Below are 23,041 nucleotides of genomic sequence, written 5' to 3' on the forward strand. Positions count from 1 at the left end.
AGTGAGAAAGCTCCCCTTTGGCCCAGAGCTGTGTCTTCAGCCCGTCTCTACCGTGTCCAGCTGAATCCTGGGGGGGGACCGAAGTGACAGAATAGGAATGTATTTATGCTTTTGTGGCTTCCTTCTGACTCTCTCCTTCAGCAGTGTTCAAGAGGCTTCTTTTGGTACAACGTATTTCAGAAAATCCCTGAAAAGAAAATGGTAAGGAAATCCTGGTGCAGGTGACAGCAGAGATGGCAGGATCCTTCTGCATCTGTTAGGAGGACACCGACTGTCTTGCTCACGGCTTTCTATCTGTAGTGTCAATGGCTCCTTGCGTGAAGGGAGGATAACCCCCTCCGGGGAAGTGGTCCCATGCTCACAGGGTTGATGAGGACGACCCAGAACACAGAGCTAAACACACCATCCTTGCTTGCGTGTCTGGAAGGAGAACAATGTCTCCTAGGCTAATGATAACAAATAAATAAATAAATAGGTGATATGATCGATTACTCCCTGAGTGCCCAGTATATTCTGACATTCTTTGCACGGATTCAGTTCTTTCATCCCGAGAGCCAGACACTATTTTTTTGCCCTTTAGAGCAGCGGAGACTGAGCCACAGCGAGGTTATGTCCCATGGCTATCTGTGGCACAGATGGGACTGGCCCTCCTGCAGGCTGACTGCAGCCCCCCGCCCAACCGGACAGCATGTCATGCCATGAAAGGTGAGGACACTGAACACCTGGCCCAGAGGCAGCAGTGGGAAAGCACTGAGCAGCTGGCAGTCAGAACCCTCTGCACAGCTCTGTGACCTCTCTGGGCTTCAGCCTCCCACCTCTGCAGCCAGGAGCACAGCTGGACTGTCTCCGAAGACCCTTGCGGCCCTGAAAAAGGAGAGGCCGGATTCAGCCTCCAGTGATGTCATAACCGGCACCATGTGGCCGGGAGGTGAGACAGCTGTAGTGTAGGTTTGGTCCTTTGAGTCTAGGCTGTGTGCCCTTGGGTAAGTTGCTCAACCTCTCTGGAATTGGCACCGTCGCTCCAGACCATGCAGGTTCACTGAGTGTGTCCAAATGCTGTGGCGGTGACTCGTTCCATGGGGCTTGTTGGAGGAGATCCCCACGCCCTCTGGCACTGGGTAAGCAAGGTTCCTATCCATCTCTGCCCTCACCATGGGCTTGCTTGCAAAGCAGGGCGCCTTTCTCCAGGAGCTTGTTGGGAGCTAAAGGATTCTCCGTGCACAGATGTCAGTGTGGAGATAGCGATCAGAAAGGACACCGTGTGGGAAGCCCGAGCTAGGAACCAGGCCACTGTCTCGCTTATTCCCCCTCTTGGAAATTAATCTTTTCTGTAGAAAGGAGGAAATGACATCTCAGAGAGTATCAGTGACTTGCCAGGTCAGGAAGTGGCACGGTGGCTGTGAACCCGGGTGCCTGACACCAGCACCCACGCACGCAGCACGGGCCGGCTCCCGAAATGCCCTCTTCACACAGGGCACCTGTGGCCGATCTTGGTCCTGACTTCTGAGCCTCTTGTCTCCTCTTTCTCTTGGAGTGCCCATGAAATAGGAATTCCCTCCCCAGACCGCCAGGGGGCCCAGCACCTGAACTATATCACCTGTCCCCTCAGCACACACGTCTTGCTAATAAACACCACCAGGCCCTCCGCACTGCAGCACCACCATCACTCTGCAGCGGAACACGTGAAGTCCTCCTTCTGAAACCAAGTCTCCGGGAAACGGCTGGGAAATGCCCACCAGACAAATCCAAGTCACTTTCGGGGTGTCAGGTAGCCACGGGCTGGATTTTGAGGGAAGGGACGATGTCAGGCTGATCTAGGGAGGCACTGGCGAAGATTCAGGGCCAAGCCCCTGCAGGGAGCCGTCAGGGGTGGCGAGTGTCCTGTCCGTAGCCCTGGGCGAGCCAAGACTGATGTTGCGTGTGGGGAGGCAGGGGGCAGAGCTGCTCCAGGCGTGTGTGGTCCACACAGTGGGGCATGTGTGAAGTGTTCCCGGGACTCAGGCACACACTTCAATGTATGTGCAGCCTATGAGAGCCTCTAATTTTCAGAATTGCTCCTCCACGTGTTAAGGTGATTTTACGTGTTGAAGGGAAAAATGGGTTTCCCATATCGTGTCCTTTTACATTTTTTCTTAGCGATTCCTTTTACTGACCAGGGTGAAAACTGTGGCAGAAAATACAAATAGGTCTTTCCAGGGTGTGTTAGACGCAAGCCCCGTGTAGAAGTCAAACAAGAGGGGTGTGTGGGATTCCATCCCCTCTGGGTGCTTTTCCAGGCTCTCATCACCGAGGACTGAGTTTGGCAGGGGCCCCCAGAGAAGGAAAATGAGAAACGGACCACTTGCTCTGCAATCCATACTCCTAAGGGGAATAGAGGGAGTGCGTCCTCTGTGTGTCCGATGCCCTGTGTCTTCTGGGCGAGGCTTTCATTTGGAGCTGAGAAGCTGAAGCTCACATTAACCTAAGCGGCTAAGACGCTCCGTGTGTGTGTGTGTGTGTGTGTGTGTGTGTGTGTGTTTTCGGGGGTGGGGGTGGGGGTGGGGTCCTCTTTGGTCCAGAGCCGAGGTCTCTGCACTTCCAGCCCAGTTCCCCACGCCAGCCCTGATGGGCACGGAGTCTCTTTGTCCAAGACAGACAAAGGAAGACAGAGCCAGAATGAAGTCAACAACTTTTATTACAGCTCACATATTTCATAGAAAAAGGAATGTAGCGTCAGGTCCGGTTGTATGAAAAACGGTAAAATGCAGGTTCGTCCTGGTTGCTCTGTTGACACCCGGGGCAGGCTCTCCGCGACATCAGGCACAGCAGCTGCACTTGTCCGAGGCCCCTTTGCAGACGCAGCCCTGGGCACACTTGGCGCAGCCCACGGGGCAGCAGGAGCAGCAGCCTGGGGAAGCGAGGGCAGCGTGCGGTCGGACCACGCGTTGTCCGGAGCCACCCTTCCCAGCAGCAGGCCTGGCCCCAGCTGCCCTCAGGCCCAGACCCTGAGTTTAGGATGGTGTCCTCTGCCCTGAGATCATTGCTCTCAGACACTAGGTTCAGGTTGCCTGCCCCATCTGTGCCCAGGACAGGGCACAGAGCCTTGGAGAGACAGTGAGCAGGGCCTCTGGGGACGAGAGAAAGCCAGCGCCCAGCACCGTCAGTGATGTGAGCAAAGTCCTCAGGATCAAAGTGGAGGCAAAGCCCTGACAGAGCAGCTCCCGCTCGGGATAGGGAAGCTCTGGGCTGCTTCGACAGGAAGGGGCTGCCCCAGGTCCGAGAAACCACACACGGTCACTAGTTCATGTCCCTAAAGTGCTTCAGTCCCTGAGAGGATTCAGAAGCGTGACTCAAGAGGCAGGAGGACTAGTTCTACTGACAGGTCTGAGGTTGTTTGTCAATGACCCGTCTGGGCCTCAGTCTCCCTGTTCTCTAGTGCGCGCCTGGGTCTCGGTCATCTGGAAGGTGATTCCAGCTCTGATTGTGAATCCCTTCCTGGTGAGGGGGGTGGGTGGGTGGTGGGGGTTACCGGGAAGTTTGGTCACTGTCCTGCTCCTGCCTGCTGAGCTCTGGGCTCCCTGCTCGCACTCAGCCCAGACCCCGCATTCCCAGAGAAGGCCCCGCACACTCACTCTTCTTGCAGGAGGTGCATCTGCAGGCTTTGCAGGTGCAGGAGCCAGCGCAGCTGCAGGAGCCGCCTGCCAGGAAGGGAAAGGCCCGCGGTGAGCAGGGAGAGGGATGCAGGAGCTAGAGCAGACGGTCAGCAATGCCTCCCTGAGCCCTCCTCCTCTGTCAGGACCCAGCCCTGGGAGCTCGTGTCCACTCAGGCGGATAGAGAAGCCCCAGCTCCTCTCTTCTGGTCCAAGGAGAGTAGGTCCCCTCCTGATGGACTCCACAGGGAAGGTCCCAGGCTCCAGACCCAGCCCAGGCTGACTGGGGCTGGGGGCCAGGGCCCATGGCCTGAACCCGAAAGAGGCAATGTCCCCTCCTCCCATCAAGTCCTGGCAGCTCCGAGGCCTCCTCCAAACACTGGGTCCCGGTCTAGCAGTCCCCTGACCAGCTGGGTGACCTCAAGAAGGACAGCCTGGAGCCTCCGTGCCCTCAGTGTTAACGGAGAGGCAAAGGGAGACTGACGTGCTCTCAGGAGCCTGGCAGGCAAGAAAGCCCTGGACCCGTGACAGGAGTCCTCCTGAGCTCCAACTCAAAACCCTCCCTTCTCGTCCTGTGCCTGCGAAGGGGGGCATCCTAAGGCTCAAAGCCAGGATTCCCTTACCAGTGGGGCAGGAGCACTTGGGGTCCATCTGGAGGAGGAGTGAGGCCCGAGGTCCAAAGCAAGGGGCGAAGCGGCTTCACTGGTCCGGTCGGGGGCGTGTGGGAGCCAGGAGCCCGCGGGCTCAGTTATAGGCCGAGGAGGCGGCCCGGGCGCAGAGGCCCCGCCCCCGCCTTGCACCCGCCCCGCGGATCCGCGCCCGCGCCCGCGCTGCCCGCGGCGCCCTGGGCCGGGCTGTGAGCAACACGCGGGGCCGAGCGCACGATTCCACTTCGGTGCCGGCTGGAGCGGAGGAAGCGGGTGCCGTGCGGTAAGCGGTGTCCCAGCCCCCTGGCCGCCCCTTCGCGATGTGGCCGACGGGAGCAGCCCCCCTGTTGCCGGGTTGTGCAGGAATCCAGCTCCCGCGTCCTCCGGTCTTCCCCGCCCCAGGCCGCGCGCCGCCGGCCTCCGGGTTGCCGTTTCCTGCAGCCTGAGAACAGCCCCCGCCTCCCGCTCGTGTCCCTGGCTTGGCCGGAGCCGGGGAGCGGTGTCAGAGACCGCAGGCGCATGTGACCCTCACCGCCGTTTCGCCCACCCCGTGTGTCCCCAGGCGTTGGCAGCCCCGGTCCCCACCACGGTCCTTTGGAAGCACTTTTCCGGTACCGTCTCCTGTAACCGCCCCGCGATGAACATTGCCTTCGGCCGCTAGTCGTCACTTGTGTTTTCCTTTCCTGGAGGGATCATGGCGCATTTCTCCGGGGGCTCCTTTGCCTAAACTTTGCCGGGGCGCTCCTCACCGTGGCCGGTCCACCCCACGCCAGGGTGGAGGTTCCCTGATCATGGGATGCTCCCCAGGGAAGGCATCACTGTAGGCGATAGGCAGACCTGGCATGAAATAACAAAGCGACACAAGTGGAGAGTTCCCTTTGGGTAGTCCTGACGATTACACACCATGGAGTCCATGCCAAGCCTTGTTAATCACTTTTGCTCTTTGAATTGTCACACCAACCCGGAAGGGAGCTAGTAGTCAGCAGCCCGTTTCCCAAAGGCCAAACTACCTACAGTACGAGGAGGCTACAGTAAAGGCAGGCACACGGTGCTGGGGAGTGGTGCCCTGCTTCTGTGGTCTTGTGGCTTCGCAGCTGAAAGAGAGAGTCAGTGAGAAAGCTCCCCTTTGGCCCAGAGCTGTGTCTTCAGCCCGTCTCTACCGTGTCCAGCTGAATCCTGGGGGGAGACCGAAGTGACAGAATAGGAATGTATTTATGCTTTTGTGGCTTCCTTCTGACTCTCTCCTTCAGCAGTGTTCAAGAGGCTTCTTTTGGTACAACGTATTTCAGAAAATCCCTGAAAAGAAAATGGTAAGGAAATCCTGGTGCAGGTGACAGCAGAGATGGCAGGATCCTTCTGCATCTGTTAGGAGGACACCGACTGTCTTGCTCACGGCTTTCTATCTGTAGTGTCAATGGCTCCTTGCGTGAAGGGAGGATAACCCCCTCCGGGGAAGTGGTCCCATGCTCACAGGGTTGATGAGGACGACCCAGAACACAGAGCTAAACACACCATCCTTGCTTGCGTGTCTGGAAGGAGAACAATGTCTCCTAGGCTAATGATAACAAATAAATAAATAAATAGGTGATATGATCGATTACTCCCTGAGTGCCCAGTATATTCTGACATTCTTTGCACGGATTCAGTTCTTTCATCCCGAGAGCCAGACACTATTTTTTTGCCCTTTAGAGCAGCGGAGACTGAGCCACAGCGAGGTTATGTCCCATGGCTATCTGTGGCACAGATGGGACTGGCCCTCCTGCAGGCTGACTGCAGCCCCCCGCCCAACCGGACAGCATGTCATGCCATGAAAGGTGAGGACACTGAACACCTGGCCCAGAGGCAGCAGTGGGAAAGCACTGAGCAGCTGGCAGTCAGAACCCTCTGCACAGCTCTGTGACCTCTCTGGGCTTCAGCCTCCCACCTCTGCAGCCAGGAGCACAGCTGGACTGTCTCCGAAGACCCTTGTGGCCCTGAAAAAGGAGAGGCCGGATTCAGCCTCCAGTGATGTCATAACCGGCACCATGTGGCCGGGAGGTGAGACAGCTGTAGTGTAGGTTTGGTCCTTTGAGTCTAGGCTGTGTGCCCTTGGGTAAGTTGCTTAACCTCTCTGGAATTGGCACCGTCGCTCCAGACCATGCAGGTTCACTGAGTGTGTCCAAATGCTGTGGCGGTGACTCGTTCCATGGGGCTTGTTGGAGGAGATCCCCACGCCCTCTGGCACTGGGTAAGCAAGGTTCCTATCCATCTCTGCCCTCACCATGGGCTTGCTTGCAAAGCAGGGCGCCTTTCTCCAGGAGCTTGTTGGGAGCTAAAGGATTCTCCGTGCACAGATGTCAGTGTGGAGATAGCGATCAGAAAGGACACCGTGTGGGAAGCCCGAGCTAGGAACCAGGCCACTGTCTCGCTTATTCCCCCTCTTGGAAATTAATCTTTTCTGTAGAAAGGAGGAAATGACATCTCAGAGAGTATCAGTGACTTGCCAGGTCAGGAAGTGGCACGGTGGCTGTGAACCCGGGTGCCTGACACCAGCACCCACGCACGCAGCACGGGCCGGCTCCCGAAATGCCCTCTTCACACAGGGCACCTGTGGCCGATCTTGGTCCTGACTTCTGAGCCTCTTGTCTCCTCTTTCTCTTGGAGTGCCCATGAAATAGGAATTCCCTCCCCAGACCGCCAGGGGGCCCAGCACCTGAACTATATCACCTGTCCCCTCAGCACACACGTCTTGCTAATAAACACCACCAGGCCCTCCGCACTGCAGCACCACCATCACTCTGCAGCGGAACACGTGAAGTCCTCCTTCTGAAACCAAGTCTCCGGGAAACGGCTGGGAAATGCCCACCAGACAAATCCAAGTCACTTTCGGGGTGTCAGGTAGCCACGGGCTGGATTTTGAGGGAAGGGACGATGTCAGGCTGATCTAGGGAGGCACTGGCGAAGATTCAGGGCCAAGCCCCTGCAGGGAGCCGTCAGGGGTGGCGAGTGTCCTGTCCGTAGCCCTGGGCGAGCCAAGACTGATGTTGCGTGTGGGGAGGCAGGGGGCAGAGCTGCTCCAGGCGTGTGTGGTCCACACAGTGGGGCATGTGTGAAGTGTTCCCGGGACTCAGGCACACACTTCAATGTATGTGCAGCCTATGAGAGCCTCTAATTTTCAGAATTGCTCCTCCACGTGTTAAGGTGATTTTACGTGTTGAAGGGAAAAATGGGTTTCCCATATCGTGTCCTTTTACATTTTTTCTTAGCGATTCCTTTTACTGACCAGGGTGAAAACTGTGGCAGAAAATACAAATAGGTCTTTCCAGGGTGTGTTAGACGCAAGCCCCGTGTAGAAGTCAAACAAGAGGGGTGTGTGGGATTCCATCCCCTCTGGGTGCTTTTCCAGGCTCTCATCACCGAGGACTGAGTTTGGCAGGGGCCCCCAGAGAAGGAAAATGAGAAACGGACCACTTGCTCTGCAATCCATACTCCTAAGGGGAATAGAGGGAGTGCGTCCTCTGTGTGTCCGATGCCCTGTGTCTTCTGGGCGAGGCTTTCATTTGGAGCTGAGAAGCTGAAGCTCACATTAACCTAAGCGGCTAAGACGCTCCGTGTGTGTGTGTGTGTGTGTGTGTGTGTGTGTGTGTTTTCGGGGGTGGGGGTGGGGGTGGGGTCCTCTTTGGTCCAGAGCCGAGGTCTCTGCACTTCCAGCCCAGTTCCCCACGCCAGCCCTGATGGGCACGGAGTCTCTTTGTCCAAGACAGACAAAGGAAGACAGAGCCAGAATGAAGTCAACAACTTTTATTACAGCTCACATATTTCATAGAAAAAGGAATGTAGCGTCAGGTCCGGTTGTATGAAAAACGGTAAAATGCAGGTTCGTCCTGGTTGCTCTGTTGACACCCGGGGCAGGCTCTCCGCGACATCAGGCACAGCAGCTGCACTTGTCCGAGGCCCCTTTGCAGACGCAGCCCTGGGCACACTTGGCGCAGCCCACGGGGCAGCAGGAGCAGCAGCCTGGGGAAGCGAGGGCAGCGTGCGGTCGGACCACGCGTTGTCCGGAGCCACCCTTCCCAGCAGCAGGCCTGGCCCCAGCTGCCCTCAGGCCCAGACCCTGAGTTTAGGATGGTGTCCTCTGCCCTGAGATCATTGCTCTCAGACACTAGGTTCAGGTTGCCTGCCCCATCTGTGCCCAGGACAGGGCACAGAGCCTTGGAGAGACAGTGAGCAGGGCCTCTGGGGACGAGAGAAAGCCAGCGCCCAGCACCGTCAGTGATGTGAGCAAAGTCCTCAGGATCAAAGTGGAGGCAAAGCCCTGACAGAGCAGCTCCCGCTCGGGATAGGGAAGCTCTGGGCTGCTTCGACAGGAAGGGGCTGCCCCAGGTCCGAGAAACCACACACGGTCACTAGTTCATGTCCCTAAAGTGCTTCAGTCCCTGAGAGGATTCAGAAGCGTGACTCAAGAGGCAGGAGGACTAGTTCTACTGACAGGTCTGAGGTTGTTTGTCAATGACCCGTCTGGGCCTCAGTCTCCCTGTTCTCTAGTGCGCGCCTGGGTCTCGGTCATCTGGAAGGTGATTCCAGCTCTGATTGTGAATCCCTTCCTGGTGAGGGGGGTGGGTGGGTGGTGGGGGTTACCGGGAAGTTTGGTCACTGTCCTGCTCCTGCCTGCTGAGCTCTGGGCTCCCTGCTCGCACTCAGCCCAGACCCCGCATTCCCAGAGAAGGCCCCGCACACTCACTCTTCTTGCAGGAGGTGCATCTGCAGGCTTTGCAGGTGCAGGAGCCAGCGCAGCTGCAGGAGCCGCCTGCCAGGAAGGGAAAGGCCCGCGGTGAGCAGGGAGAGGGATGCAGGAGCTAGAGCAGACGGTCAGCAATGCCTCCCTGAGCCCTCCTCCTCTGTCAGGACCCAGCCCTGGGAGCTCGTGTCCACTCAGGCGGATAGAGAAGCCCCAGCTCCTCTCTTCTGGTCCAAGGAGAGTAGGTCCCCTCCTGATGGACTCCACAGGGAAGGTCCCAGGCTCCAGACCCAGCCCAGGCTGACTGGGGCTGGGGGCCAGGGCCCATGGCCTGAACCCGAAAGAGGCAATGTCCCCTCCTCCCATCAAGTCCTGGCAGCTCCGAGGCCTCCTCCAAACACTGGGTCCCGGTCTAGCAGTCCCCTGACCAGCTGGGTGACCTCAAGAAGGACAGCCTGGAGCCTCCGTGCCCTCAGTGTTAACGGAGAGGCAAAGGGAGACTGACGTGCTCTCAGGAGCCTGGCAGGCAAGAAAGCCCTGGACCCGTGACAGGAGTCCTCCTGAGCTCCAACTCAAAACCCTCCCTTCTCGTCCTGTGCCTGCGAAGGGGGGCATCCTAAGGCTCAAAGCCAGGATTCCCTTACCAGTGGGGCAGGAGCACTTGGGGTCCATCTGGAGGAGGAGTGAGGCCCGAGGTCCAAAGCAAGGGGCGAAGCGGCTTCACTGGTCCGGTCGGGGGCGTGTGGGAGCCAGGAGCCCGTGGGCTCAGTTATAGGCCGAGGAGGCGGCCCGGGCGCAGAGGCCCCGCCCCCGCCTTGCACCCGCCCCGCGGATCCGCGCCCGCGCCCGCGCTGCCCGCGGCGCCCTGGGCCGGGCTGTGAGCAACACGCGGGGCCGAGCGCACGATTCCACTTCGGTGCCGGCTGGAGCGGAGGAAGCGGGTGCCGTGCGGTAAGCGGTGTCCCAGCCCCCTGGCCGCCCCTTCGCGATGTGGCCGACGGGAGCAGCCCCCCTGTTGCCGGGTTGTGCAGGAATCCAGCTCCCGCGTCCTCCGGTCTTCCCCGCCCCAGGCCGCGCGCCGCCGGCCTCCGGGTCGCCGTTTCCTGCAGCCTGAGAACAGCCCCCGCCTCCCGCTCGTGTCCCTGGCTTGGCCGGAGCCGGGGAGCGGTGTCAGAGACCGCAGGCGCATGTGACCCTCACCGCCGTTTCGCCCACCCCGTGTGTCCCCAGGCGTTGGCAGCCCCGGTCCCCACCACGGTCCTTTGGAAGCACTTTTCCGGTACCGTCTCCTGTAACCGCCCCGCGATGAACATTGCCTTCGGCCGCTAGTCGTCACTTGTGTTTTCCTTTCCTGGAGGGATCATGGCGCATTTCTCCGGGGGCTCCTTTGCCTAAACTTTGCCGGGGCGCTCCTCACCGTGGCCGGTCCACCCCACGCCAGGGTGGAGGTTCCCTGATCATGGGATGCTCCCCAGGGAAGGCATCACTGTAGGCGATAGGCAGACCTGGCATGAAATAACAAAGCGACACAAGTGGAGAGTTCCCTTTGGGTAGTCCTGACGATTACACACCATGGAGTCCATGCCAAGCCTTGTTAATCACTTTTGCTCTTTGAATTGTCACACCAACCCGGAAGGGAGCTAGTAGTCAGCAGCCCGTTTCCCAAAGGCCAAACTACCTACAGTACGAGGAGGCTACAGTAAAGGCAGGCACACGGTGCTGGGGAGTGGTGCCCTGCTTCTGTGGTCTTGTGGCTTCGCAGCTGAAAGAGAGAGTCAGTGAGAAAGCTCCCCTTTGGCCCAGAGCTGTGTCTTCAGCCCGTCTCTACCGTGTCCAGCTGAATCCTGGGGGGGGACCGAAGTGACAGAATAGGAATGTATTTATGCTTTTGTGGCTTCCTTCTGACTCTCTCCTTCAGCAGTGTTCAAGAGGCTTCTTTTGGTACAACGTATTTCAGAAAATCCCTGAAAAGAAAATGGTAAGGAAATCCTGGTGCAGGTGACAGCAGAGATGGCAGGATCCTTCTGCATCTGTTAGGAGGACACCGACTGTCTTGCTCACGGCTTTCTATCTGTAGTGTCAATGGCTCCTTGCGTGAAGGGAGGATAACCCCCTCCGGGGAAGTGGTCCCATGCTCACAGGGTTGATGAGGACGACCCAGAACACAGAGCTAAACACACCATCCTTGCTTGCGTGTCTGGAAGGAGAACAATGTCTCCTAGGCTAATGATAACAAATAAATAAATAAATAGGTGATATGATCGATTACTCCCTGAGTGCCCAGTATATTCTGACATTCTTTGCACGGATTCAGTTCTTTCATCCCGAGAGCCAGACACTATTTTTTTGCCCTTTAGAGCAGCGGAGACTGAGCCACAGCGAGCTTATGTCCCATGGCTATCTGTGGCACAGATGGGACTGGCCCTCCTGCAGGCTGACTGCAGCCCCCCGCCCAACCGGACAGCATGTCATGCCATGAAAGGTGAGGACACTGAACACCTGGCCCAGAGGCAGCAGTGGGAAAGCACTGAGCAGCTGGCAGTCAGAACCCTCTGCACAGCTCTGTGACCTCTCTGGGCTTCAGCCTCCCACCTCTGCAGCCAGGAGCACAGCTGGACTGTCTCCGAAGACCCTTGTGGCCCTGAAAAAGGAGAGGCCGGATTCAGCCTCCAGTGATGTCATAACCGGCACCATGTGGCCGGGAGGTGAGACAGCTGTAGTGTAGGTTTGGTCCTTTGAGTCTAGGCTGTGTGCCCTTGGGTAAGTTGCTTAACCTCTCTGGAATTGGCACCGTCGCTCCAGACCATGCAGGTTCACTGAGTGTGTCCAAATGCTGTGGCGGTGACTCGTTCCATGGGGCTTGTTGGAGGAGATCCCCACGCCCTCTGGCACTGGGTAAGCAAGGTTCCTATCCATCTCTGCCCTCACCATGGGCTTGCTTGCAAAGCAGGGCGCCTTTCTCCAGGAGCTTGTTGGGAGCTAAAGGATTCTCCGTGCACAGATGTCAGTGTGGAGATAGCGATCAGAAAGGACACCGTGTGGGAAGCCCGAGCTAGGAACCAGGCCACTGTCTCGCTTATTCCCCCTCTTGGAAATTAATCTTTTCTATAGAAAGGAGGAAATGACATCTCAGAGAGTATCAGTGACTTGCCAGGTCAGGAAGTGGCACGGTGGCTGTGAACCCGGGTGCCTGACACCAGCACCCACGCACGCAGCACGGGCCGGCTCCCGAAATGCCCTCTTCACACAGGGCACCTGTGGCCGATCTTGGTCCTGACTTCTGAGCCTCTTGTCTCCTCTTTCTCTTGGAGTGCCCATGAAATAGGAATTCCCTCCCCAGACCGCCAGGGGGCCCAGCACCTGAACTATATCACCTGTCCCCTCAGCACACACGTCTTGCTAATAAACACCACCAGGCCCTCCGCACTGCAGCACCACCATCACTCTGCAGCGGAACACGTGAAGTCCTCCTTCTGAAACCAAGTCTCCGGGAAACGGCTGGGAAATGCCCACCAGACAAATCCAAGTCACTTTCGGGGTGTCAGGTAGCCACGGGCTGGATTTTGAGGGAAGGGACGATGTCAGGCTGATCTAGGGAGGCACTGGCGAAGATTCAGGGCCAAGCCCCTGCAGGGAGCCGTCAGGGGTGGCGAGTGTCCTGTCCGTAGCCCTGGGCGAGCCAAGACTGATGTTGCGTGTGGGGAGGCAGGGGGCAGAGCTGCTCCAGGCGTGTGTGGTCCACACAGTGGGGCATGTGTGAAGTGTTCCCGGGACTCAAGCACACACTTCAATGTATGTGCAGCCTATGAGAGCCTCTAATTTTCAGAATTGCTCCTCCACGTGTTAAGGTGATTTTACGTGTTGAAGGGAAAAATGGGTTTCCCATATCGTGTCCTTTTACATTTTTTTCTTAGCGATTCTTTTTACTGACCAGGGTGAAAACTGTGGCAGAAAATACAAATAGGTCTTTCCAGGGTGTGTTAGACGCAAGCCCCGTGTAGAAGTCAAACAAGGGGGGTGTGGGATTCCATCCCCTCTGGGTGCTTTTCCAGGCTCTCATCACCGAGGACTGAGTTTGGCAGGGGCCCCCAGAGAAGGAAAATGAGAAACGGACCACTTGCTCTGCAATCCATACTCCTAAGGGGAATAGAGGGAGTGCGTCCTCTGTGTGTCCGATGCCCTGTGTCTTCTGGGCGAGGCTTTCCTTTGGAGCTGAGAAACTGAAGCTCACATTAACCTAAGCGGCTAAGACGCTCCGTGTGTGTGTGTGTGTTTTGGGGGGTGGGGGAGGGTCCTCTTTGGTCCAGAGCCGAGGTCTCTGCACTTCCAGCCCAGTTCCCCACGCCAGCCCTGATGGGCACGGAGTCTCTTTGTCCAAGGCAGACAAAGGAAGACAGAGCCAGAATGAAGTCAACAACTTTTATTACAGCTCACATATTTCATAGAAAAAGGAATGTAGCGTCAGGTCCGGTTGTATGAAAAACGGTAAAATGCAGGTTCGTCCTGGTTGCTCTGTTGACACCCGGGGCAGGCTCTCCGCGACATCAGGCACAGCAGCTGCACTTGTCCGAGGCCCCTTTGCAGACGCAGCCCTGGGCACACTTGGCGCAGCCCACGGGGCAGCAGGAGCAGCAGCCTGGGGAAGCGAGGGCAGCGTGCGGTCGGACCACGCGTTGTCCGGAGCCACCCTTCCCAGCAGCAGGCCTGGCCCCAGCTGCCCTCAGGCCCAGACCCTGAGTTTAGGATGGTGTCCTCTGTCCTGAGATCATTGCTCTCAGACACTAGGTTCAGGTTGCCTGCCCCATCTGTGCCCAGGACAGGGCACAGAGCCTTGGAGAGACAGTGAGCAGGGCCTCTGGGGACGAGAGAAAGCCAGCGCCCAGCACCGTCAGTGATGTGAGCAAAGTCCTCAGGATCAAAGTGGAGGCAAAGCCCTGACAGAGCAGCTCCCGCTCGGGATAGGGAAGCTCTGGGCTGCTTCGACAGGAAGGGGCTGCCCCAGGTCCGAGAAACCACACACGGTCACTAGTTCATGTCCCTAAAGTGCTTCAGTCCCTGAGAGGATTCAGAAGCGTGACTCAGGAGGCAGGAGGACTAGTTCTACTGACAGGTCTGAGGTTGTTTGTTAATGACCCGTCTGGGCCTCAGTCTCCCTGTTCTCTAGTGCGCACTTGGGTCTCGGTCATCTGGAAGGTGATTCCAGCTCTGATTGTGAATCCCTTCCTGGTGGGGGGGGGGGGTGGGGGGGTGGTGGGGGTTACCGGGAAGTTTGGTCACTGTCCTGCTCCTGCCTGCTGAGCTCTGGGCTCCCTGCTCGCACTCAGCCCAGACCCCGCATTCCCAGAGAAGGCCCCGCACACTCACTCTTCTTGCAGGAGGTGCATCTGCAGGCTTTGCAGGTGCAGGAGCCAGCGCAGCTGCAGGAGCCGCCTGCCAGGAAGGGAAAGGCCCGCGGTGAGCAGGGAGAGGGATGCAGGAGCTAGAGCAGACGGTCAGCAATGCCTCCCTGAGCCCTCCTCCTCTGTCAGGACCCAGCCCTGGGAGCTCGTGTCCACTCAGGCGGATAGAGAAGCCCCAGCTCCTCTCTTCTGGTCCAAGGAGAGTAGGTCCCCTCCTGATGGACTCCACAGGGAAGGTCCCAGGCTCCAGACCCAGCCCAGGCTGACTGGGGCTGGGGGCCAGGGCCCATGGCCTGAACCCGAAAGAGGCAATGTCCCCTCCTCCCATCAAGTCCTGGCAGCTCCGAGGCCTCCTCCAAACACTGGGTCCCGGTCTAGCAGTCCCCTGACCAGCTGGGTGACCTCAAGAAGGACAGCCTGGAGCCTCCGTGCCCTCAGTGTTAACGGAGAGGCAAAGGGAGACTGACGTGCTCTCAGGAGCCTGGCAGGCAAGAAAGCCCTGGACCCGTGACAGGAGTCCTCCTGAGCTCCAACTCAAAACCCTCCCTTCTCGTCCTGTGCCTGCGAAGGGGGGCATCCTAAGGCTCAAAGCCAGGGTTCCCTTACCAGTGGGGCAGGAGCACTTGGGGTCCATCTGGAGGAGGAGTGAGGCCCGAGGTCCAAAGCAAGGGGCGAAGCGGCTTCACTGGTCCGGTCGGGGGCGTGTGGGAGCCAGGAGCCCGTGGGCTCAGTTATAGGCCGAGGAGGCGGCCCGGGCGCAGAGGCCCCGCCCCCGCCTTGCACCCGCCCCGCGGATCCGCGCCCGCGCCCGCGCCCGCGCTGCCCGCGGCGCCCTGGGCCGGGCTGTGAGCAACACGCGGGGCCGAGCGCACGATTCCACTTCGGTGCCGGCTGGAGCGGAGGAAGCGGGTGCCGTGCGGTAAGCGGTGTCCCAGCCCCCTGGCCGCCCCTTCGCGATGTGGCCGACGGGAGCAGCCCCCCTGTTGCCGGGTTGTGCAGGAATCCAGCTCCCGCGTCCTCCGGTCTTCCCCGCCCCAGGCCGCGCGCCGCCGACCTCCGGGTCGCCGTTTCCTGCAGCCTGAGAACAGCCCCCGCCTCCCGCTCGTGTCCCTGGCTTGGCCGGAGCCGGGGAGCAGTGTCAGAGACCGCAGGCGCATGTGACCCTCACCGCCGTTTCGCCCACCCCGTGTGTCCCCAGGCGTTGGCAGCCCCGGTCCCCACCACGGTCCTTTGGAAGCACTTTTCCGGTACCGTCTCCTGTAACCGCCCCGCGATGAACATTGCCTTCGGCCGCTAGTCGTCACTTGTGTTTTCCTTTCCTGGAGGGATCATGGCGCATTTCTCCGGGGGCTCCTTTGCCTAAACTTTGCAGGGGCGCTCCTCACCGTGGCCGGTCCACCCCACGCCAGGGTGGAGGTTCCCTGATCATGGGATGCTCCCCAGGGAAGGCATCACTGTAGGCGATAGGCAGACCTGGCATGAAATAACAAAGCGACACAAGTGGAGAGTTCCCTTTGGGTAGTCCTGACGATTACACACCATGGAGTCCATGCCAAGCCTTGTTAATCACTTTTGCTCTTTGAATTGTCACACCAACCCGGAAGGGAGCTAGTAGTCAGCAGCCCGTTTCCCAAAGGCCAAACTACCTACAGTACGAGGAGGCTACAGTAAAGGCAGGCACACAGTGCTGGGGAGTGGTGCCCTGCTTCTGTGGTCTTGTGGCTTCGCAGCTGAAAGAGAGAGTCAGTGAGAAAGCTCCCCTTTGGCCCAGAGCTGTGTCTTCAGCCCGTCTCTACCGTGTCCAGCTGAATCCTGGGGGGGGGACCGAAGTGACAGAATAGGAATGTATTTATGCTTTTGTGGCTTCCTTCTGACTCTCTCCTTCAGCAGTGTTCAAGAGGTTTCTTTTGGTACAACGTATTTCAGAAAACCCCTGAAAAGAAAATGGTAGGGAAATCCTGGTGCAGGTGACAGCAGAGATGGCAGGATCCTTCTGCATCTGTTAGGAGGACACCGACTGTCTTGCTCACGGCTTTCTATCTGTAGTGTCAATGGCTCCTTGCGTGAAGGGAGGATAACCCCCTCCGGGGAAGTGGTCCCATGCTCACAGGGTTGATGAGGACGACCCAGAACACAGAGCTAAACACACCATCCTTGCTTGCGTGTCTGGAAGGAGAACAATGTCTCCTAGGCTAATGATAACAAATAAATAATAGGTGATATGATCGATTACTCCCTGAGTGCCCAGTATATTCTGACATTCTTTGCACGGATTCAGTTCTTTCATCCCGAGAGCCAGACACTATTTTTTTGCCCTTTAGAGCAGCGGAGACTGAGCCACAGCGAGGTTATGTCCCATGGCTATCTGTGGCACAGATGGGACTGGCCCTCCTGCAGGCTGACTGCAGCCCCCCGCCCAACCGGACAGCATGTCATGCCATGAAAGGTGAGGACACTGAACACCTGGCCCAGAGGCAGCAGTGGGAAAGCACTGAGCAGCTGGCAGTCAGAACCCTCTGCACAGCTCTGTGACCTCTCTGGGCTTCAGCCTCCCACCTCTGCAGCCAGGAGCACAGCTGGACTGTCTCCGAAGACCCTTGCGGCCCTGAAAAAGGAGAGGCCGGATTCAGCCTCCAGTGATGTCATAACCGGCACCATGTGGCCGGGAGGTGAGACAGCTGTAGTGTAGGTTTGGTCCTTTGAGTCTAGGCTGTGTGCCCTTGGGTAAGTTGCTCAACCTCTCTGGAATTGGCACCGTCGCTCCAGACCATGCAGGTTCACTGAGTGTGTCCAAATGCTGTGGCGGTGACTCGTTCCATGGGGCTTGTTGGAGGAGATCCCCACGCCCTCTGGCACTGGGTAAGCAAGGTTCCTATCCATCTCTGCCCTCACCATGAGCTTGCTTGCAAAGCAGGGAGCCTTTCTCCAGGAGCTTGTTGGGAGCTAAAGGATTCTCCGTGCACAGATGTCAGTGTGGAGATAGCGATCAGAAAGGACACCGTTCGGGAAGCCCGAGCTAGGAGCCAGGCCACTGTCTCGCTTATTCCCCCTCTTGGAAATTAATCTTTTCTGTAGAAAGGAGGAAATGACATCTCAGAGAGTATCAGTGACTTGCCAGGTCAGGAAGTGGCACGGTGGCTGTGAACCCGGGTGCCTGACACCAGCACCCACGCACGCAGCACGGGCCGGCTCCCGAAATGCCCTCTTCACACAGGGCACCTGTGGCCGATCTTGGTCCTGACTTCTGAGCCTCTTGTCTCCTCTTTCTCTTGGAGTGCCCATGAAATAGGAATTCCCTCCCCAGACCGCCAGGGGGCCCAGCACCTGAACTATATCACCTGTCCCCTCAGCACACACGTCTTGCTAATAAACACCACCAGGCCCTCCGCACTGCAGCACCACCATCACTCTGCAGCGGAACACGTGAAGTCCTCCTTCTGAAACCAAGTCTCCGGGAAACGGCTGGGAAATGCCCACCAGACAAATCCAAGTCACTTTCGGGGTGTCAGGTAGCCACGGGCTGGATTTTGAGGGAAGGGACGATGTCAGGCTGATCTAGGGAGGCACTGGCGAAGATTCAGGGCCAAGCCCCTGCAGGGAGCCGTCAGGGGTGGCGAGTGTCCTGTCCGTAGCCCTGGGCGAGCCAAGACTGATGTTGCGTGTGGGGAGGCAGGGGGCAGAGCTGCTCCAGGCGTGTGTGGTCCACACAGTGGGGCATGTGTGAAGTGTTCCCGGGACTCAGGCACACACTTCAATGTATGTGCAGCCTATGAGAGCCTCTAATTTTCAGAATTGCTCCTCCACGTGTTAAGGTGATTTTACGTGTTGAAGGGAAAAATGGGTTTCCCATATCGTGTCCTTTTACATTTTTTCTTAGCGATTCCTTTTACTGACCAGGGTGAAAACTGTGGCAGAAAATACAAATAGGTCTTTCCAGGGTGTGTTAGACGCAAGCCCCGTGTAGAAGTCAAACAAGAGGGGTGTGTGGGATTCCATCCCCTCTGGGTGCTTTTCCAGGCTCTCATCACCGAGGACTGAGTTTGGCAGGGGCCCCCAGAGAAGGAAAATGAGAAACGGACCACTTGCTCTGCAATCCATACTCCTAAGGGGAATAGAGGGAGTGCGTCCTCTGTGTGTCCGATGCCCTGTGTCTTCTGGGCGAGGCTTTCATTTGGAGCTGAGAAGCTGAAGCTCACATTAACCTAAGCGGCTAAGACGCTCCGTGTGTGTGTGTGTGTGTGTGTGTGTGTGTGTGTGTTTTCGGGGGTGGGGGTGGGGGTGGGGTCCTCTTTGGTCCAGAGCCGAGGTCTCTGCACTTCCAGCCCAGTTCCCCACGCCAGCCCTGATGGGCACGGAGTCTCTTTGTCCAAGACAGACAAAGGAAGACAGAGCCAGAATGAAGTCAACAACTTTTATTACAGCTCACATATTTCATAGAAAAAGGAATGTAGCGTCAGGTCCGGTTGTATGAAAAACGGTAAAATGCAGGTTCGTCCTGGTTGCTCTGTTGACACCCGGGGCAGGCTCTCCGCGACATCAGGCACAGCAGCTGCACTTGTCCGAGGCCCCTTTGCAGACGCAGCCCTGGGCACACTTGGCGCAGCCCACGGGGCAGCAGGAGCAGCAGCCTGGGGAAGCGAGGGCAGCGTGCGGTCGGACCACGCGTTGTCCGGAGCCACCCTTCCCAGCAGCAGGCCTGGCCCCAGCTGCCCTCAGGCCCAGACCCTGAGTTTAGGATGGTGTCCTCTGTCCTGAGATCATTGCTCTCAGACACTAGGTTCAGGTTGCCTGCCCCATCTGTGCCCAGGACAGGGCACAGAGCCTTGGAGAGACAGTGAGCAGGGCCTCTGGGGACGAGAGAAAGCCAGCGCCCAGCACCGTCAGTGATGTGAGCAAAGTCCTCAGGATCAAAGTGGAGGCAAAGCCCTGACAGAGCAGCTCCCGCTCGGGATAGGGAAGCTCTGGGCTGCTTCGACAGGAAGGGGCTGCCCCAGGTCCGAGAAACCACACACGGTCACTAGTTCATGTCCCTAAAGTGCTTCAGTCCCTGAGAGGATTCAGAAGCGTGACTCAAGAGGCAGGAGGACTAGTTCTACTGACAGGTCTGAGGTTGTTTGTCAATGACCCGTCTGGGCCTCAGTCTCCCTGTTCTCTAGTGCGCGCCTGGGTCTCGGTCATCTGGAAGGGGATTCCAGCTCTGATTGTGAATCCCTTCCTGGTGAGGGGGGTGGGTGGGTGGTGGGGGTTACCGGGAAGTTTGGTCACTGTCCTGCTCCTGCCTGCTGAGCTCTGGGCTCCCTGCTCGCACTCAGCCCAGACCCCGCATTCCCAGAGAAGGCCCCGCACACTCACTCTTCTTGCAGGAGGTGCATCTGCAGGCTTTGCAGGTGCAGGAGCCAGCGCAGCTGCAGGAGCCGCCTGCCAGGAAGGGAAAGGCCCGCGGTGAGCAGGGAGAGGGATGCAGGAGCTAGAGCAGACGGTCAGCAATGCCTCCCTGAGCCCTCCTCCTCTGTCAGGACCCAGCCCTGGGAGCTCGTGTCCACTCAGGCGGATAGAGAAGCCCCAGCTCCTCTCTTCTGGTCCAAGGAGAGTAGGTCCCCTCCTGATGGACTCCACAGGGAAGGTCCCAGGCTCCAGACCCAGCCCAGGCTGACTGGGGCTGGGGGCCAGGGCCCATGGCCTGAACCCGAAAGAGGCAATGTCCCCTCCTCCCATCAAGTCCTGGCAGCTCCGAGGCCTCCTCCAAACACTGGGTCCCGGTCTAGCAGTCCCCTGACCAGCTGGGTGACCTCAAGAAGGACAGCCTGGAGCCTCCGTGCCCTCAGTGTTAACGGAGAGGCAAAGGGAGACTGACGTGCTCTCAGGAGCCTGGCAGGCAAGAAAGCCCTGGACCCGTGACAGGAGTCCTCCTGAGCTCCAACTCAAAACCCTCCCTTCTCGTCCTGTGCCTGCGAAGGGGGGCATCCTAAGGCTCAAAGCCAGGATTCCCTTACCAGTGGGGCAGGAGCACTTGGGGTCCATCTGGAGGAGGAGTGAGGCCCGAGGTCCAAAGCAAGGGGCGAAGCAGCTTCACTGGTCCGGTCGGGGGCGTTTGGGAGCCAGGAGCCCGCGGGCTCAGTTATAGGCCGAGGAGGCGGCCCGGGCGCAGAGGCCCCGCCCCCGCCTTGCACCCGCCCCGCGGATCCGCGCCCGCGCCCGCGCCCGCGCTGCCCGCGGCGCCCTGGGCCGGGCTGTGAGCAACACGCGGGGCCGAGCGCGCGATTCCACTTCGGTGCCGGCTGGAGCGGAGGAAGCGGGTGCCGTGCGGTAAGCGGTGTCCCAGCCCCCTGGCCGCCCCTTCGCGATGTGGCCGACGGGAGCAGCCCCCCTGTTGCCGGGTTGTGCAGGAATCCAGCTCCCGCGTCCTCCGGTCTTCCCCGCCCCAGGCCGCGCGCCGCCGGCCTCCGGGTTGCCGTTTCCTGCAGCCTGAGAACAGCCCCCGCCTCCCGCTCGTGTCCCTGGCTTGGCCGGAGCCGGGGAGCGGTGTCAGAGACCGCAGGCGCATGTGACCCTCACCGCCGTTTCGCCCACCCCGTGTGTCCCCAGGCGTTGGCAGCCCCGGTCCCCACCACGGTCCTTTGGAAGCACTTTTCCGGTACCGTCTCCTGTAACCGCCCCGCGATGAACATTGCCTTCGGCCGCTAGTCGTCACTTGTGTTTTCCTTTCCTGGAGGGATCATGGCGCATTTCTCCGGGGGCTCCTTTGCCTAAACTTTGCCGGGGCGCTCCTCACCGTGGCCGGTCCACCCCACGCCAGGGTGGAGGTTCCCTGATCATGGGATGCTCCCCAGGGAAGGCATCACTGTAGGCGATAGGCAGACCTGGCATGAAATAACAAAGCGACACAAGTGGAGAGTTCCCTTTGGGTAGTCCTGACGATTACACACCATGGAGTCCATGCCAAGCCTTGTTAATCACTTTTGCTCTTTGAATTGTCACACCAACCCGGAAGGGAGCTAGTAGTCAGCAGCCCGTTTCCCAAAGGCCAAACTACCTACAGTACGAGGAGGCTACAGTAAAGGCAGGCACACGGTGCTGGGGAGTGGTGCCCTGCTTCTGTGGTCTTGTGGCTTCGCAGCTGAAAGAGAGAGTCAGTGAGAAAGCTCCCCTTTGGCCCAGAGCTGTGTCTTCAGCCCGTCTCTACCGTGTCCAGCTGAATCCTGGGGGGGGACCGAAGTGACAGAATAGGAATGTATTTATGCTTTTGTGGCTTCCTTCTGACTCTCTCCTTCAGCAGTGTTCAAGAGGCTTCTTTTGGTACAACGTATTTCAGAAAATCCCTGAAAAGAAAATGGTAAGGAAATCCTGGTGCAGGTGACAGCAGAGATGGCAGGATCCTTCTGCATCTGTTAGGAGGACACCGACTGTCTTGCTCACGGCTTTCTATCTGTAGTGTCAATGGCTCCTTGCGTGAAGGGAGGATAACCCCCTCCGGGGAAGTGGTCCCATGCTCACAGGGTTGATGAGGACGACCCAGAACACAGAGCTAAACACACCATCCTTGCTTGCGTGTCTGGAAGGAGAACAATGTCTCCTAGGCTAATGATAACAAATAAATAAATAAATAGGTGATATGATCGATTACTCCCTGAGTGCCCAGTATATTCTGACATTCTTTGCACGGATTCAGTTCTTTCATCCCGAGAGCCAGACACTATTTTTTTGCCCTTTAGAGCAGCGGAGACTGAGCCACAGCGAGCTTATGTCCCATGGCTATCTGTGGCACAGATGGGACTGGCCCTCCTGCAGGCTGACTGCAGCCCCCCGCCCAACCGGACAGCATGTCATGCCATGAAAGGTGAGGACACTGAACACCTGGCCCAGAGGCAGCAGTGGGAAAGCACTGAGCAGCTGGCAGTCAGAACCCTCTGCACAGCTCTGTGACCTCTCTGGGCTTCAGCCTCCCACCTCTGCAGCCAGGAGCACAGCTGGACTGTCTCCGAAGACCCTTGTGGCCCTGAAAAAGGAGAGGCCGGATTCAGCCTCCAGTGATGTCATAACCGGCACCATGTGGCCGGGAGGTGAGACAGCTGTAGTGTAGGTTTGGTCCTTTGAGTCTAGGCTGTGTGCCCTTGGGTAAGTTGCTTAACCTCTCTGGAATTGGCACCGTCGCTCCAGACCATGCAGGTTCACTGAGTGTGTCCAAATGCTGTGGCGGTGACTCGTTCCATGGGGCTTGTTGGAGGAGATCCCCACGCCCTCTGGCACTGGGTAAGCAAGGTTCCTATCCATCTCTGCCCTCACCATGGGCTTGCTTGCAAAGCAGGGCGCCTTTCTCCAGGAGCTTGTTGGGAGCTAAAGGATTCTCCGTGCACAGATGTCAGTGTGGAGATAGCGATCAGAAAGGACACCGTGTGGGAAGCCCGAGCTAGGAACCAGGCCACTGTCTCGCTTATTCCCCCTCTTGGAAATTAATCTTTTCTATAGAAAGGAGGAAATGACATCTCAGAGAGTATCAGTGACTTGCCAGGTCAGGAAGTGGCACGGTGGCTGTGAACCCGGGTGCCTGACACCAGCACCCACGCACGCAGCACGGGCCGGCTCCCGAAATGCCCTCTTCACACAGGGCACCTGTGGCCGATCTTGGTCCTGACTTCTGAGCCTCTTGTC

General features: G+C 58.3%; 3 protein-coding genes across 3 annotated transcripts; all 3 read right to left on the reverse strand.

Annotated features, from left to right (window-relative positions):
- Window positions 1-2,795: 2,795 nt before the first annotated feature.
- LOC309622065 (metallothionein-1E) lies at window positions 2,796-4,280 on the reverse strand (the record flags this gene model as incomplete). The annotated part of the gene is made up of 3 exons (XM_082409252.1): window positions 2,796-2,887; window positions 3,612-3,677; window positions 4,253-4,280. 3 exons carry the CDS (start codon window positions 4,278-4,280, stop codon window positions 2,796-2,798), a joined length of 186 nt encoding a protein of 61 aa, XP_082265378.1.
- A 3,900-nt stretch (window positions 4,281-8,180) lies between these two features.
- LOC309622066 (metallothionein-1E) lies at window positions 8,181-9,665 on the reverse strand (the record flags this gene model as incomplete). Its single annotated transcript, XM_082409253.1, has 3 exons — window positions 8,181-8,272; window positions 8,997-9,062; window positions 9,638-9,665. The coding sequence occupies 3 exons, from the start codon at window positions 9,663-9,665 to the stop codon at window positions 8,181-8,183; spliced, it is 186 nt and encodes a 61-aa protein (XP_082265379.1).
- Window positions 9,666-18,928: 9,263 nt separating this feature from the next.
- LOC309622067 (metallothionein-1E) lies at window positions 18,929-20,413 on the reverse strand (the record flags this gene model as incomplete). Its single annotated transcript, XM_082409254.1, has 3 exons — window positions 18,929-19,020; window positions 19,745-19,810; window positions 20,386-20,413. The coding sequence occupies 3 exons, from the start codon at window positions 20,411-20,413 to the stop codon at window positions 18,929-18,931; spliced, it is 186 nt and encodes a 61-aa protein (XP_082265380.1).
- Window positions 20,414-23,041: the final 2,628 nt, after the last annotated feature.

This window comes from Balaenoptera borealis (genome assembly GCF_965194805.1).
Source record: "Balaenoptera borealis genome assembly, contig: HAP1_SCAFFOLD_1451, whole genome shotgun sequence".
In the NCBI taxonomy this organism is placed as follows: domain Eukaryota; kingdom Metazoa; phylum Chordata; class Mammalia; order Artiodactyla; family Balaenopteridae; genus Balaenoptera; species Balaenoptera borealis.